Raw genomic sequence first — 16883 nt, forward strand, 5'->3', positions numbered from 1 at the left:
TCTCTTTTGTTTTGGCAAATGTGCCATGTCCTGTGTTTTTGTGTTTGTTACAATAGTTTATTTTCTGGCAGTCTGTCCATTTATTAAATGCTGAGCGAAACCATTCACTCAGCTCCACCAAACTCCACCTCTCTCTTGTTGTTTATTTCCTGTTTCTGGTCTGACGTCACCCACTCCAGCCGTCTCTGTGACACCCAAGCTGCTCCTCCTCAGTCTGCACAGTGGGTGAGGTCGGCTGGTCTGACACCGCACTACTATGAGGTAATGTTTTATCAATCCTACCGATAGATATACTTTTAGTGTGCGGTATGCCACCGTGTCTCCATGGATACAGGAGATAGCCACCTGACCTTGTGGCCGCCACGACACACTGCCCAGGAGACCTGTTCTAATCAAGGTTTGCTCACACCCTGTGTCCACTAATGCGTGGGTTTTCGCATTTCCTAAAACAACATTAATCAGACAAGGCCCCTCCCAACCATTTTCCCCATGTTTACCAGTTTCAGGTGCCCAACTACATGCTCCCACGTCACACTCCATGGCAGCGGGGTATGACCTGGCCATATGTCTGGGTGGTTGCACCTAAAACAGACAGGGGGGACAGAGTGAGCAGAGGTTAGAAATCTGTCCTGCTGCTGGTAGGGCAACGGGGCAGGGGCAGCACCTCTACCCCAGCTTGGGGCCAACCTTGGTCTCCATAGGGGGGAGGAAAGGGGGCCCATTAGGGTCGGTGTTCTTGGAGGTCTGGGTCCCGGGAACGAGGCTGGTGGTGGTGGCGTTGGAGGAGAGGGAGGGAGAGGTCGGCTACTCCGCAGCACAGGGACCAACATTATCCCGACCCGGGCCAAAATGAGGGAGTCCTCAAAGTCTTCAGCCAGTTTGACAGCCTCATCCAGGGTGTTGGGGTTGTGGCACCGTATCCACGCCTGGGTTTCGGCGCCGACCACAATGGCTTCCCCCATCTGTTGGGCGGTCTTCTTCCCGGGGGTCAGCCAATGCACCATGTGGTCGCACAACCGCTCTGCAACCACGCTGGGGCGTGTCTCCAGTACTCCCTAAACCGCGCCCGGTTGGTATCCACGGTTATATTAAGGCGACAGAGGATAGCCTGTTTGACCAGGTCTTAGTCAGCGACGTGATGGTCGCTCATGGCTTGGTAGGCTGCCTGAACCTCCCCGATCAGGCAGAATCCCAGCTGGCTGGCCCAGAATTCCCATGGCCAAGCCACCATGGTGGCCAACCGTTCAACCACCCACCAAGTATGCCTCCGAGTCATCCTCCGCCGACATCTTCATCGCCTGTGCCTTCAGGGGCGACATCAGTGGTGTTGCGGTAGGGGCTGTTGCTGCGGCGACGGCCAGCCCTACCCGCTCAATGAGCGCCGTGTAGCACTCCTCCCTCCTTCTCTCCTTTGCGTCACGCCTGCTCTCCAGCGCCTGCAGCAGCTCTGCCAGTGCATTGCAGTCCATCCAAAATCTGACACCACGTGATGCAAAGTGGCTGGTGAGTGGGGAACAGGTGATGCGGTGCAGGAGTGAAAGGCAGACAACTGTAATCTGGTTGGAAAAGTGATTTATTTGTTTTCCAGGTCTGGTGACCTCTTACCCCGGCAGTACACAACCATGTGTAAAGCGCGGGGCTAACAAACAGTGCACAGTCCCGAACAGAAACGAATACACGGTCACTAGTCCTGGGTGAGTGCAGACATGCGTGTGCGGTGGTGAAGACCCGGGTAATTCGTGCCAGTTGGTGCAGTGGTGATCCAGTTCATGCTGACCCTTGGTGACAGCTCCAGATTTGTGCGCTCAACTGTCTAGCGGTGAAAACACAGACAGTTATTTAAACAAACAAAAAAACACACACAACACTCTCTCTCTCTCCAGCGTTTCTACCCAAACGAAGGATAAGATCAGCGTTACCCTGGCCCCTATATGTAACCCCGCATGACAGCTAGGTAAATGATTGCAGCTGCCTTATTACTTGCAGCTGCCCCTCGTTTACCTTTCAGGTCAGTATGGTCTTACAACAGAGTCTCACTTCTTTCCAGGCTGATCGACTTCCCGGTTCTGGAAATGAACTGTCAGGCCAGCCCTTCCAGATACTTCTCCTCCCGTTCTTTAGCGCCCTCACAGGTCGGGAGGGAGATTTATCACCAGAACTCACTATATTTCTGTCACAGGTAGGCATAAAAAAAGAGCCATCCATTTTAACTGCAATGTTACTTTGAACTCTTGTAAAACCAGACGTGTGTTCTACAATCAATTAATCAAACAAACAAAACAACTCCAAAAAGGCACACAATAAACCTATTTCCACATATAAATTACACCAACACTAATTTCCCCATGTGCTGGGCAAACTTATATTTTAACATTAAATTCTTAAATTCAGTGAACATGACAAATAAAATAAGGAAATGCATTAATAAGTTATAAAACAGTTCATTTAATATTATAGGCACCTTTTTTTAGCGGTTGTCTCCGACGATGGTTCCAGTTGAATTTATAGCTGGTCTGGGGTGTTTATGCTCCAACCTGTGTAGCTTCGAGTTTTTCTTATTCTCCACACACCAGACACAATGAGATTTGTCCCACAAAGTACCATAAAATGGTACTTTGGCTACGACATTACCTTTCACAGCAGTGGCGACAGGAACACGCTATATACAGCTAATAAAAATGTAGAACACATAATAGTATACAGTGTCTTCTGTGAGGGTGGGTTAGTCCATATTCCAGCGCCGTCAGCCAGGGACCGTGGACCGGCGATGGGGGACCCGTACGGGGTGGGAGAGGTGATTGGAGTGCAGGCCGGTGACCTGGTCGCTGTAGCTGCAGGTGTGACAAGTGGAGCTGGCACAGCAACGTCTGGTCTACCAGGGAGAAAGAACCAGGAGACGGGGGAACAGCTTTGGCATCTGGGGCATCACAGGTAGCGAAGTGGGAAACAGGGGAAGCAACTGTGCCTGAAGATACAGCGACCTTGGAATCAGGGTCAGCGACAAGAGGTCCAGACGCAAAGTGTCTAGGAGTACGGGCCAAGGCATCTGAACTACTACTGCCGGATCGGTGCGCAGGCATGATGGCCTCTTCACCTCCTCCCTTTACCTGAACCCTAGCCCAACAGTGTTAGAGATTGCCATAATGAAACCTGGTTAGTTTAACCCAGCCGTTGTTGAAAAAAACACTTCTCTGGATGACTGTATCCTAGAAACCATTGTAATGTATACATGTTCTTTCTTTTTTTCCCCCCCTCGTAAATGTTGTTGTTTATTTTTTTCACTGAACACAGGAACAGAACGGAGGAGCTACGAGAAAGCGCCTAAGTAATCAAAAGGGGAATAATTCATATGGTGGAAAAAATGCCCATGCCATAGAAAATAATTTAGATGGGCATTTGCACAAAGGGAAAATCTGGGGCGGATAAGACGTTCTTTAATTTAATCAGAAGTCGATATAAAGACCATTAAATTGCTAGTAGCTCGGTTCTAAAACGTTAATGTGGCAAGGGCCTAAAGACTTCTTAAAACGGTGTACAGGCGATGATTACTGTACTGTACCTCAACTGACAGTTTGTATGGTAATGTTTACTGACATATTATTTTTATTATTATCAGTTGTATTATTTCTATAATGTATTATTACTGTCCTGTTTTATTTTTTATTAATTTGTTTATTTGACTAATTACAGTACAGTATTATTCAGTACATTAATTACGTTTTTTGCTATTTTTTATAATTTGTTTAGTTGACCATCTTTATCCAAGGCAACACAGAATTACTGTATTAAATAATTAGAATACAGCATGTTACATACTGTATAATAATGTACAGAACTAGTTACATGTTACATTGTTTTATATTGTTTCTTCTGTAATAAACCTTTATATTACATGCATTGTATATGTACAGTACATGAATTAGTACTGTACTAGGTTTTGATTTTTGTGCTGATTTGGCGGGTATGTGCATGTATCTGTATGTGCATGTATTACATAACTCGGTTATAACATACTATTTCTACAGCCAAAAGGCAGTACGTTGTATCAGAGTTTCGCTGTATATATAAGTACAGGAATTATGTCATTTCTAATCATCTTTGCGATAACACTGCATTCTGCGTTTTACAAAATCAAACAATTATTAATATCGAGGTATTTATAAAAAAAAAAAAAAAAACACTAATATATTGAGGTATTTAATCATTACAAATATATATGTCGGTCAATTTATATTCTTAGATTACTGTAATTTATTTATATTATATTTCTGGAACAGGACATTTCAAATAACTACTATAAACTACTATTCAGTAATGCGGTAAAAGTAACATACATAATTAAATGTCGTGAACATACTCTGAGGACAAGTAGCTACACTCCTTCAGGTCTGCCCGTGATATATTAGCTAGCCATTTGCCTGCTCTTCATTGCGTTATGTCTTTTATTTTTTCTCCCTGCAATTGTATGACCCCCGGCAACCAAACGTTGTCTCGTCCGTGCCTACTGCTACAGCCAATGACTACACAAGTGTTTTTCATAAAAGCAAACTAAACTATTTTTAAGGTCTGAAACCGCTTTAAGTGAATCAGAGATACGGCATACCTGCCCACCAGCTCGAGACACGAGATAAGGATCACGTGACCCGAAACGTCATTCGAAAACTGTGTCACTTTATTCAACTTGTCTATTGCTTTTTAAAAAACACCGGGTTCCGCGTGGTGTGCAGAATGCGTCCTATAGCCTGGAGATCTTCGGGTCAGCTCCAGGCTATATCACAGCTGACTGAAAATTAAAAAAAATTAGAAAAAAAAAAAAAAAAAAAAATGTACTGGGCAATATGTGACAACCTGCATGAAATATTGGTATTCTGATAGTAAAATAGTATAGTAAAACCGTAATATTTCGACCCGGTCATGCTTGCAGTATACCACTTCTTTAAGAGAGATAAATGAGAAAAAAAAGAAAAAGGTGTAAATGCATAATATTGTGTATCAATGACACATGGTACAACGTACACAGTGCAATTGCCAATTTTATATAATAATTTAAAATATTAGATATAGTTCTGTATTCTGTTACATTTTAGTGATGCCTTTCACTTGAGACACTGGGGTCTACAGTGCCTTGCACTGAGCATGAAGCTTTTCATGCGACTAGGCATCGGCGAGCGAACCTTAATGAACAAAATGCTTAAAAAAGCTTCACTTTTCATTTCAATAATTTTCAGATGTCATTTCAGAGAATAATGGAGCTGTCTTTGTTTTAAAATGTGCTGTAGAAACGTAGGACGACCAAGTGTACTAAGTTAGTCTTATACTTCATAATACTAAATTAGTCCGATTTAGCGGATGATCCACCTGTGGTGATTATCGTCTGGTACGCTGCAATCGGGATTAACAAGTGTACTAACTTTAGTCAAAGCAAGTGGACTAAACCTGCTTAAACCGCTAGTTAGAAGCACCAAGTAGACTAACTTTGGTACACTGCAATCAACCTCCTATGTCTTACAGAGAAAACAAAAACCTGGTAGATAATGTGTTTTGCTATTCTATACAAGAATGATATTGAACAGACTTTTGCTGTGTTAACCATTTTCAACATAAGCGACCAAGTCTGAAAAGAAGCCCAAAGTATAGTAAAAAGCGGCAAGGTAAAATTGTAAGCGACTCCGTGGAAATAGAAGCCCAATTCCGCGCTTTTAAAGCAGAACTGGCAACCCAGGCAGCAGCGCTTTATTTGGGGGTGGGAGGATGTAGGTCGCTCCTCCAATTAAAACCCATGCTCAGATCACCAGCTCTACCAGTGGGAGGGCTGCATTTCAGACAGAGAGGAGTTCTTCATCGGAGTCTAAAATGGGCTTAAATTTTAGTCTCCACTGATGTAACTGATATTTTTTATGTTCATGGTATGAGAAATTGAAGATGTGGAGTTTGGGATTGGTACAAGTTTGTTTTGTAAGTGATTTGATCTTTTATTAAAGACAAGATTTTTTTTATTTTTATTTTTTAAGGATTATTAAACTTTTTTATCATCTGATTGTGTAAGATGTAATAAATGAATCAAATGATCTATAAACAGACAGATATAAAGACCACCACTGCTTAAATATTAAAACCTGACATTTTACTTACCTAAAATATGAAGATACACTGAAAAGACTTACACAGGCACGCTTTTAGATGTTGGTTTTGTAAAATTCCCAAATTGTAATTAAACGATGGTGGTATTAAGTAACATTCCTCAGAGGGAACATGTACTGCTCCTCTCTGTCTCTTTCCCTGTGAGAAATGCTTGGGAATTTCTTCTCTGACCGATCTCAAATGTTTCTTTTAAAACCACCACTTGACAAACAAAACAGACATGCTTCAAATGAGACATATTTCACAAACTTGAGCTGTAAAGGAGTCAAACATTTGAGCTACTCCTGTAATAGGACACAATAGAGCCATTTTCACCCACTGTATTAAACATTGACTATTTTCCACAATATACTTAGTTGTCTTAAAATGTTCATATCCATAAGATAATAAAACTGTCCTGCAGCTTTTCATCTTAATATGCCTAATTTCAGAAAAGAAAACAAATAGGCTTAAGACAGCTGACTATGTCAATATGATCTGAATTTTGAGATATATATTTATACAGCAAGTGTTGAGACATCAAGCATCAAATTACTTTTTCATATTTCCATTGGGGCTTCTTCAAATGAATTTGGTTTAAAACTGCATAATGGATTTGTCAAAACACGTTATTCTTCATTTGTTTCTCCAGTGGTGGTTTTACAAGAAACATTTAGGACTTCTGAAAAGAAAAGGAGATTCTCAAGCATGTCCCTGAGCAGTGAAAGAGACAGAGATGAACAGTACATCTTCCCTCTGGGTGTCCGCTGTGTAGATCCTTGAATAGACCCCAGTATCATAAAAGTGGTTCTTGATGGAGCCGGTGTAAGATGAGGAGATCCGTGATTACACAGCGAAATCATTTGTACAAGTTCAAACTGTCCTAACTCTCTCATAGTTTTCATTTCAGTGTTTATATAATAATTGTTGACAAGTGGCAACACCTGAGAGCAGTGTCCGGGAAATAGTATTGAGGGTAAATACCACATACCACCACTTCATGCTCCATTAATATTTATCAATGGTCATTTTCACAACACACCCCTACAGTAAATCATAACTGGCAATGAATGTAATTAATAAGAGATGTATTTTTTTAAACTTAAGACCGCATCCTACGCACATTGTATACAGCCATCCAGCCAGCACAGGGACGGCATGATTTTCAAAAGGGGAGAGTGGGTCAGTAAGCGGTTTATAAAACCTCATATAGACCCTGATGGTGAAGCACTCAAAAGAAACACTCTCACCACATGAAGTCCCACCACAATTTTATAGTGAGATTTGATGCTCTCCAGGCAATAGGACAAGCTGAAAAAGGTTAGAAGGTTCATACCTGTAATGAGGTTATGGGACACATTTCCTGGCCTAGACTACTTACTACATATAGCCATTAACAAGTTTTGGTCTGAGTGCATTGGGCTGAGAGGTGTCTGATTTTGAAATTTAAACATTTAGGAAATTAAAGTAAGTCCAACATCCCTAGTGAAGACATCGGCAGAAACTTCTGTCTGCTTCACTTGACGCTTAAAGGAATGACCTACAAAGATAGGTTGAAGGGACTGTTTATTTAGCCTACAACAAAGAAGAATTATGGGGGACTTGATTGAAGTCATTAAAAATCTTCACAGGCTTCGACTATTGACTGTTGCAATGCTTTATTTGCTGGGCTTCCGGGCCATGCCTTATCACATTTGAAGCTTCAGAATGCAGCTGCTAAGGGTCTAATTACAACTAAGAAAGGGGATCATTTAACTCATGTGTTGGCCTCACTGCACTGGCTTCCAGTGCATTTCAAAATTGATTTTAAAATCTTACTATTGATATATAAAGCACTAAATGCTATGACAATGGATTACATAAGAGAGATTCTATCACCATATGAGCCACTGCACACTTTAAAGTCAGCTAACACTGGCCTTGAAGGTAAAATTGAAACGGAGTGGAGAAAGTGCATTTAGTTATAATGCCCCCAGATTGTGGAACACATTTCCCTTTTCTATTAGAGATGCTGTGTTGATCAATATTTTTAAGTCGAGATTAAAGAGTTACTTGTATAGTTTAACCTTTTTAAAGTGATTTACAACCATAACAGTTTTATCGATTTTATTTGCTCATTTCTGTGTTTATTCTAATTCATTTCTTGTTTTCCTAAATTGTTTTATTTATATTTCTTCTTCATTTTCTTCTTCTTATTATTTACTATTATTTTTACCACTTCTTTATACTGCATTGTTTTGTTCTGTTTTAACTGAAATGTAAAGGGCTTTGAGATACTATGGTATGAAAGGTGCTATATAAATAAAATAAATTTTAATGGCAAAGTGAACACAAGACGATGGTTTAAACGCTGCACAGAAACCAGGACCAGAGAACACATGCTGTCACTATGCTTCATTGCTATGGGAAATTTTTATAAGGGCTATCACACCATTAACTGTGTGAAAATTATTGAAAACATAAACCATTTGTGTACTCTGGGTGGGTGTATTAAAGTCCCATGAAAATGTGTTGTCCCAGTGCTCCAAACCTGAACGTAAACAAAGGTTCTTGTTTTTAAACAATAATAAGGATGTTAAACCCAGACTCCTTTGTGCAAACACCAGCAGCCACAATGTTTATAGGATCACATCAGCTCTAGACACAGTCGACGATATAAGAGAGCTGTGCACTCCGTCAAACACATCATTTCGAAGAGAAGGAAGCAATCTGCAGTTTCTACAGGTAAGAGCACTCGAATCCCTCCATCTCTCTGCTCACTTCATTCTTATATTGTTGTGGTGCTACAATGGTGATGCTTCTGTGCTACACTTAGACATGAGGGAATTAAAAGGGCAAACAGAATACTTGGGTATATATTTAAAAATGTAGATTACAAATCAAAGGAGGTTGTGATGGGGTTGTCCAATGCACTGGTGAGACCACATTTGAGTACTGTGTCCAATCTGGTCACTGCGATACCAAAAGGACATTGTTGCCATGAACAGAGTCCAATAAGCAACAACCAGACTAATCCCAGGGCTTAAAGGAATGTGCTATGAAAATTGTGGGGACTGGATTTATTTAACCAAGAACAAAAAACTATCATTGCTAATATATATATTCTAACTGTTCATTATTGAAGTCTCCATAATCTTTAAAGGAGTTAACACAGTCAACCCTAGTCTTTACTTTAAGCTCAGCACTGTAACCAGTACCAGAGGACATTTTTTTATGATCAGTTTTATTAATTCTTCAATTTATTATTACTGTATTGTACTTTTTTATAATTTTTTTTTTCTAATTCGTTTAGCTGACGATTTTTATCCAAGGCAACATATAATTACTGTATTAAATAATTAAAATACAGCATGCTACATACTGTATAGTAATGTACAGTACTAGTTACATTACAATGTTTTATATTGTTTCTTCTGTAATAAACCTTTATACTGCATACATTGTATATGTACATTAATCCATCAGTACTCTACTAGATTTTGATTTTTGTGCTGATTTAGCAGGTATGTGCATGTATCTGGTTATTACATACCTCGGTTATAACATACTGTTTTTACGGTCCCAAGGCAGTATGTTGTATTACTGTATTACTTTCACTGTATATGTTGTATAATTTACCAAGGGTACCAGAATAGTATGAACCAATGAACACAACTGGTCATCATCCACAACAATTAATCACACAGTCGTGCTGAATAAAGAATACTAAATGAAAATAAAATCCTTTCAAATAGAAGTCTTATTCAATCTTCGATTTCTAGTCTAAATGTTTGTCATTGAATTTAGGTTTCTTCAAAAACACGGCTAACCATACGTGACAGGGTGCGAGCGGTGCGGTGTACAAAGTGAATGTCCAAACAGTACTCTCAATGAAAAAACATCCGTATTCATTAAAACAAGCAAATAATAAATCAGTCGCCCCTACACCAACAATGGTATAGGGGAAGCCAATACGAGGGGTTAGAGTCCCAAACAAAAAGGCAATCCAAAACTTTCAATCCTCTCTGCACAAAACTGTGCTCTGTAGGTCCTGAGGAAAGTGGTGCTCATGTCCGTACCGTGTTTGTGTCGTGAAGGATGGTACTCAGGGTTTCTGCGCTGGCTCTGTGGCTGCAGCTCCTGGGTTGCTCAGTCCTCCTCTGTAACAAAACAATAACAAAACACAGCACTCTGGCGCATTACAATCATCACCCTAAGGGGCCGTACTCACGCAACTGCATCCCCTTTGTAGCACCAAACTCCTCCCTGCAATCAGCCCGTTGCCATGGTTTATCCAATCGCTATCTGACCCGTATCTGATCGCAATGGATCTATTTAGAGTACTTGCAGTTACGCACTTTCCCTAAGGTGGCCTACTTCCAGTTTCCACCTACCGTCGTGTCCGCCAGTCGAGGGGAACACATACAACCAGCCTTACACAGTGCCTTTTCTGGGAGGGAGGGAGATTTATCGTTCAAATACCATCACACACCGTGGTAAACTATAGGAAATGTACAGTATAATCATAGGAAATTCATGGAGAAAATTCTGAATGATCATTTTCAATTTACTATGGTAAACTTATTTGACATGACCATTTTATGGATCTTTCCAGGCTGAGCAGTGATTTGATGCTTCTGGTGTCTCTTTTCTTCTTCCAGGAGCCTGTCATCATGTTTCCAACAACGGTCTCAGTTGTGGTTTGCATTGCCCTGGCTCTCAGCCAGACTACAGGTAGGCTATTTAAATGATGGAAAAATCTGTCCAAATGTATTACTGAGTTTAAAATGTGAGGAAATAGCTTTGACCACTGAACCATGTGATGGATCTCCTCCTAGCAGCTGATGAATGAATAGTTCCGACATCAGCATGTGGTAAAATACGTACCTCCTCTCGACTGGTAAGGCATTAGTTATTGATCTGAATGGTTTGCGGCATGCAGCCAGCCCTTGCCTTTTTCATTCAATTCAATGGGCTGAGATGCCAGTTTGTTTCAATGTGTTAGAGGATCTGTTGTCACTGTCCAATACATGCTGTCTCTCTCCGTTGGGATGAAGAGTGTCATGCATATTTACGTTGTATATCTAGGGTTTATGTCACAACGGTGTCCTCGCCAATTACCATTAAAGAAAATACCCATTATAGCTCATAATGTTATTATTAACCATAATAAAAACAATACCTCAAAAAGAACTAGCGATTCTGGCTTAATTATCCCTAGATTCATGATGAAAAGAGATTAACAATTAATATTATGTATGTTTAAGTATTTCAAATCAATCATAAATGTGTATTTGTATTAAGATAAAAAGAAACCTAACAATCCAAATTATTATTACAAAATTTGGAAACAAAAAAAAACATTCAAGTAAAAGTAATGCATTGTTAAATGTTCATAATTCATCCTTGATGAGCTTTCTGGTCATAGAGTTCTAGTGAAGTAGTCTTAGTAGTTCATCATGCATTGTTTGGTTGAGTCACGCATTACACATACATACGCCAGCTTCCACGTGGCTAAGTACGCATGTACAATGTTCAGAATCTAGTTGAATAGACGCACATTACGTATTGTGAATATATCAATAGCATGGCTGCAGTTCAGTTACTTCTAAACACACAATATAAGTTTTATACTTATTCTGTTGGTGCAATGTTTAACCATTTGTGGTCCTATATCAGACCAGGTCCAACATTACAATTTTCCCTTTCCAGCTGATGTCTGGCATTATCAAAAAGACATAAAGCACAGGTCTCTAGTGGTTTTTTCACCAGGAAAAGCCAAGAAAATCTTTCAATGGTTGAGTGTGACCGAAAGTAAGCAAATGAAGCTGAAAAAAATGGATGTATCTGAGCTATAGAGAGAACCCCTGCACCACAGAGATAACACGGACACATAACAGAAGAGGTAGCTGCTTCCGCATCCAGTGTTCAAAGAACATCACTTTGCAAAGTTTTTTCAGATGTTACAGCAATATAATAATGACTTGGATTGCATTATTGAGGAGTTTGGTGATAAAATGAGTGCTCAGGAGAGGATTTAGCAGTATGCATGTCTATAAAAAGGTATGTGAAATGTACATTGAACCAGGGGTGAGGCTTGGCTGAAGATACAGTATTGAGTGTCCTTTTGCAATTTAATGAACTTTAAACCTGTTTTTCTCTGAAAATGTAAAATAAACAGCACGTGGGAAAATAAATTGGACCTGGTTCACAGTATTTGATAGACAGTTGCGTGTCACACAAAAAAGGATGTGTTAGAAATGGAATGTATCCTCCTATTTCGTTATTAAAGGATTTTGCATTTATCATGTAAACCTCCTATTCAATATAACTTTAGATACATTCATTGGAGAAGCATACGAATTTCAGTTTCATTCTCTTTACAAAATTATGACTACAAGCATCTAAAACACATCATAATACAATCAAATGATAATATTCAAAAATAGTTATTAATTTATAAAATTGATTTAAAACACAATAAACCCTTCAGATTTATTGCGAGACTTACTTACTTACAAGTTGTGTAATTACTTACTTACAAGTTGTGTAATTAAAAATGATTTTTAAAGTATTTTAGCTAACTTTTAACACAATAATGATACAAAACTGCACTGTAGTTTGGCAAGCTTTATTACACCTTAGGAGACTAGACAATAAATTAGTATTTTGGAAGGTGAGCTTCAAAGTGTTAACACAGTTTGTGGCCTGTACCTTATTTACAACCTATTAAATTCTGAAATCGGTTTTAACAACCCAATCCCCACAGCATGTCACACAGACAGCAGAATTTAATAGCTGAGAAATGCTTATAGTAAAATAAATTTAACCATGAATTTCCTTGACAAACCCCCTTTTTCAAAATATAATTATATTGCAAGATAAAATTCTACTTATAAAATCCCTGCTTCAGGGTAACACAATAATGCTTGTTGTTTAAAATTGTTTAAAAGCAGCATTAAAATAAATGCTCTGTATAGTTCTTACACAAAAAAAATTCTACAGGTACTAATTCTATCCATTTAATTGCTGCCAGGCGTGTAAAAGAGATGTAGTACAGAATAAGGCAGAAACCTTGGATCAGACTGACTGGGAAACACACTGGTGAAAGGGTAAGGGCAGCCCTGTTCACTGCTACACAGTGACTCACTCCATGAATTGCTGTCTGTGGTGTTCTGTACTTCACAGCTCAGGGTGATAAGAAGAAAGAAGTGGAGAAGAGGGAAGCGTCAATGTGTGGGGGTTTCTGTCTGAAGGGATGGGCCAGTTTCAATAACCGGTGCTACCAGTATATAAAAGACAGGAAGACGTGGGCTGATGCTGAGGTATGATCATTTTTACCATTCATAAACCCTGGAGGACCTCTCCCAGTTTCATTGGCACCTGATCATGGTGTCAGCCATAGAGCGGGCATGGTCAAGCCCTTGTCTGCATGTGTCTTTATGGGGGGAGTTTGGGCTCTGAAAGAACGCCATGGTTGCAATGTTTTAATTTGTCAGAAATTACTAGCACTGAGATCATTCAAATTAGGCATGACAAAGTGGGAGCTACAGAGTTATGGATTCCAAATAACAGCACAGATGATCCTATATTGAACTTATATAATATTATTGCTTTATACAGTTGGTACCACCAATGTGTGTCTCTAAAGTCAGTGAGCACCCCTTCCTGTTTCATCCGAAATAGAACATCCAATTCAATATTGTCTATTTCATAAAGCTACAGGAGACACACCGAGGGTGGAAAAACACTTCTCAACACAAACTTGGTGAAGCTGGTAGTCCCGTTACCATGGCAAATACTCAGATTAGACAAGTTTTTTCCTGGATACCAATACAAGGGTAATTTAATCCAAAATGATTCTAGGTAACTGCTCCTTGTAAATATGATTCTATCAAAGCCAGCCAATTTCTGCAGGATCTTTAGATGAAATCTAGATTTTTAAAAAAATGTATATAGTATTTTAAAATTCAGAAATATAAAGCAGCATTTGAAAGAGCTTTGCTTGTAGAAGGTGCGTTAAGTGAAATAGGCTGTGTGATGTGCCCAGTGTATTGAGGACATGCTGCTTCCCAGTGCTCCCAGTCTGCCTAGTCCAAGCTGTCTCTCATTGCTCCCTCCAGCTGTTCTGCCTCAGTGTCGGGGGGAATCTCGCCTCTGTACACAGTGTCAACGAGAACAATTTCATTCAGAACCTGATCAACAAGAATGACGCCTCAAACACTATTACCTGGCTCGGGGGTTCTGACTGCTTCAAGGTACAGTAACCTCTTTATATATGGCTTCCCTTACCAAAAATACATCCACTTTGTTGAATGTGTTGTGGATATCCTCTGTCGTGTTGTGGGTCTGTGGATGACTGTATGGATGGGGGGGGGGGGGTTGATATTTTTGTATTCAGTCACCAGTAGGGGTGTGCTGATACTTGTATTTCCAGAGTAATTACCTTTAAGAAATATTTGTTGGCTGGTATTAAAAATCAAAGCACACCTCTTTATTAATGTGTTGATTTCAAAACAAGTAAAGTTGCCCTTCCCTCAGCTTTACAATTGAGAACCAACCAATGGTAATTAACTTCCGCATTGAGTTTTAAAAGCCGATTGGAAGCGAATGTTCCTCTCATCTCGGGCACAGACATTTTTACTTCCATACCAAGGCCATAAACACACAATCAAAATATGTTGTAAAACTAGAAAATGCAACAGATTCATCATGGAAACGTAACCTTTCTGTCACGTGTTTAGGCTTTCGGAATGACTCGTTTGACCGACCAAGTGTAGACCTCTAACTTGTAATACACTATTTCATCTATAAAGAGAACAAAAATAAAATACAAAATATGCCGGCCCAGTCATTTAATAAGAGCTCAGTCTACCCTCAGAACGATATTCACTCATTTTGAACAGTCAAAATACATTATTAAGAAGAAATACTATGAGCAAGGATGGTTATATGACTGGTGAGAAAGACATATGACATGCACAATACTGACAACAACACTAACATTTGCACCTGGAGCAAATAGGAACAAGTGCCACTGATTAAACAAGAATATCAAAATACAGAAAACACTAATATCTACCATCTTATCTTCCACCTTTCACCTCTACAGGAGGGGTCATGGTATTGGACCGATGGATCTAAATGGGACTACAGTAACTGGAACAAGGGAGAACCCAACAACTTAGTTGTTGAAAACTGTCTGCATATTAACTTTGGGGGTAATATATTTATATATATTTTTAATGGTCTACTCAGCATTTCAAACTTGTGTTTCTTCACTAGAAACTTAGAACAAAGAATTCTGTTAGAATCTTCCGTTAGAAAGTTTCTTTGACTTGTCTTTTATATGGAACCCACAATGAAAGACTGTCCTTAATTGTTCTTTAGAACAACCCAAAGGGTATTGAAAGTGGTTCCTTATGAGACACATGGACCAGTTCAGCAAAGGCAAATATTCTGAAAGGAACAGAATAAAGTCTGTGGTTTAAAATTCACAGGATACTTACTCAGAACAAGACTTTCACAGATCCTACCAGCAAGTATCGTGTTTCTGGATGATGTTATACAATTAATATCATTACATACTCTTCAAGAAACATGCCTTTGCATTTTAAAATAAATAAATAAATAAATAAATAAAAGATATTAGACACATCTTTACATTCACAGCAGTTCTGACTTACAGCATGGAGGTCCAACAGCTGGCTCTTGATCACTATATGTCTCACTGAGCTCCCCACTGTGACTGTCTTGATTTAGAAGTGAAGTATCCTATTCAAGGCTCCTAATGGGTTTGAAAAGACTACAGGGGCAGTCAGCAGTCTTTGGTCGAAGCAAATACAGTCAAAATGCAGATAAATTCATGTTGTGTTTAAATATGACACATGTTTCAGGAGCACATATTGAAACTGTCTTTTGAAGTCTGGTTAAACCTTTTTGATTACTGCAGTGGGGTTTACCCTACAAAGAGATCATACTGGTTGATATACATTACAATATCCAAACTATACTGTCCCTGAGATCGTGCTTTGTGCAACAGAGCTGAATTATTTTTTCTTCTTTCTTTCAGTTCCCGGAGGCTGGAATGACATAGCCTGTGTTAGTTTGTATCCATCGGTCTGCGTGTATACAAATAATTAATCATTTGCATAAATCTCTGAAACAGAATGTCAACTTTTTGACCATTCTGATTGATAAATAAAATTAAGAAGCATTCATACCGTGTTTGTATTTTTTATTATAATTAAGTAATTTCTGATCATTTATTTTTCACATGAAACACAAATATGTTTAAAACATATCCTGCATATGAAATCAAATTAGAAACATATTTTGCAGTACTCAAAAATAATTCCTACTAAATTGCTTCCTTCTGTCCATTCATGCTCCTATCTGAGTATAGTGATATCTGATCATGCACCCCTAGTCTTGGAGCTCCACCCACCCCTCCCTCACCCCCCCAAGAAGGTAACATCACAGCTCTCTTGACACTTTAGCACCACGCTGCTCTCAGACCAAAACTGTAGGGCTGCAACGAAGCATACATTTTGACCTTCGAAGGTCAGAACACATTACCGAAGGAAGGTTTGAACTTTCGATGGTACCAGTTTGCATAATTTACTGGCGGCGTCACCATAGCTACTTGTTAATGACGTCTGAAGAACCTTCAAAGGTTTAAACAATCTTCGAATTCCTGGCTAACGAACGAACCTTCAAACCTTCTAATACAGCCCTACAAAACTGTTCTACAGACATCCCCACTATAGATCCATGCAGAGCGC

General features: G+C 39.4%; 1 protein-coding gene across 1 annotated transcript; it reads left to right on the forward strand.

Moving 5' to 3' along the window:
• Nucleotides 1-2767: 2767 nt before the first annotated feature.
• On the forward strand, nucleotides 2768-16319 carry LOC121308001 (ladderlectin-like). The gene is made up of 7 exons (XM_041240295.1): nucleotides 2768-2931; nucleotides 8727-8844; nucleotides 10761-10833; nucleotides 13288-13424; nucleotides 14223-14357; nucleotides 15212-15320; nucleotides 16172-16319. The coding sequence occupies exons 1-7, from the start codon at nucleotides 2768-2770 to the stop codon at nucleotides 16240-16242; spliced, it is 807 nt and encodes a 268-aa protein (XP_041096229.1). The 3' UTR covers nucleotides 16243-16319.
• Nucleotides 16320-16883: the final 564 nt, after the last annotated feature.

This window comes from Polyodon spathula, chromosome 3 (genome assembly GCF_017654505.1).
Source record: "Polyodon spathula isolate WHYD16114869_AA chromosome 3, ASM1765450v1, whole genome shotgun sequence".
In the NCBI taxonomy this organism is placed as follows: domain Eukaryota; kingdom Metazoa; phylum Chordata; class Actinopteri; order Acipenseriformes; family Polyodontidae; genus Polyodon; species Polyodon spathula.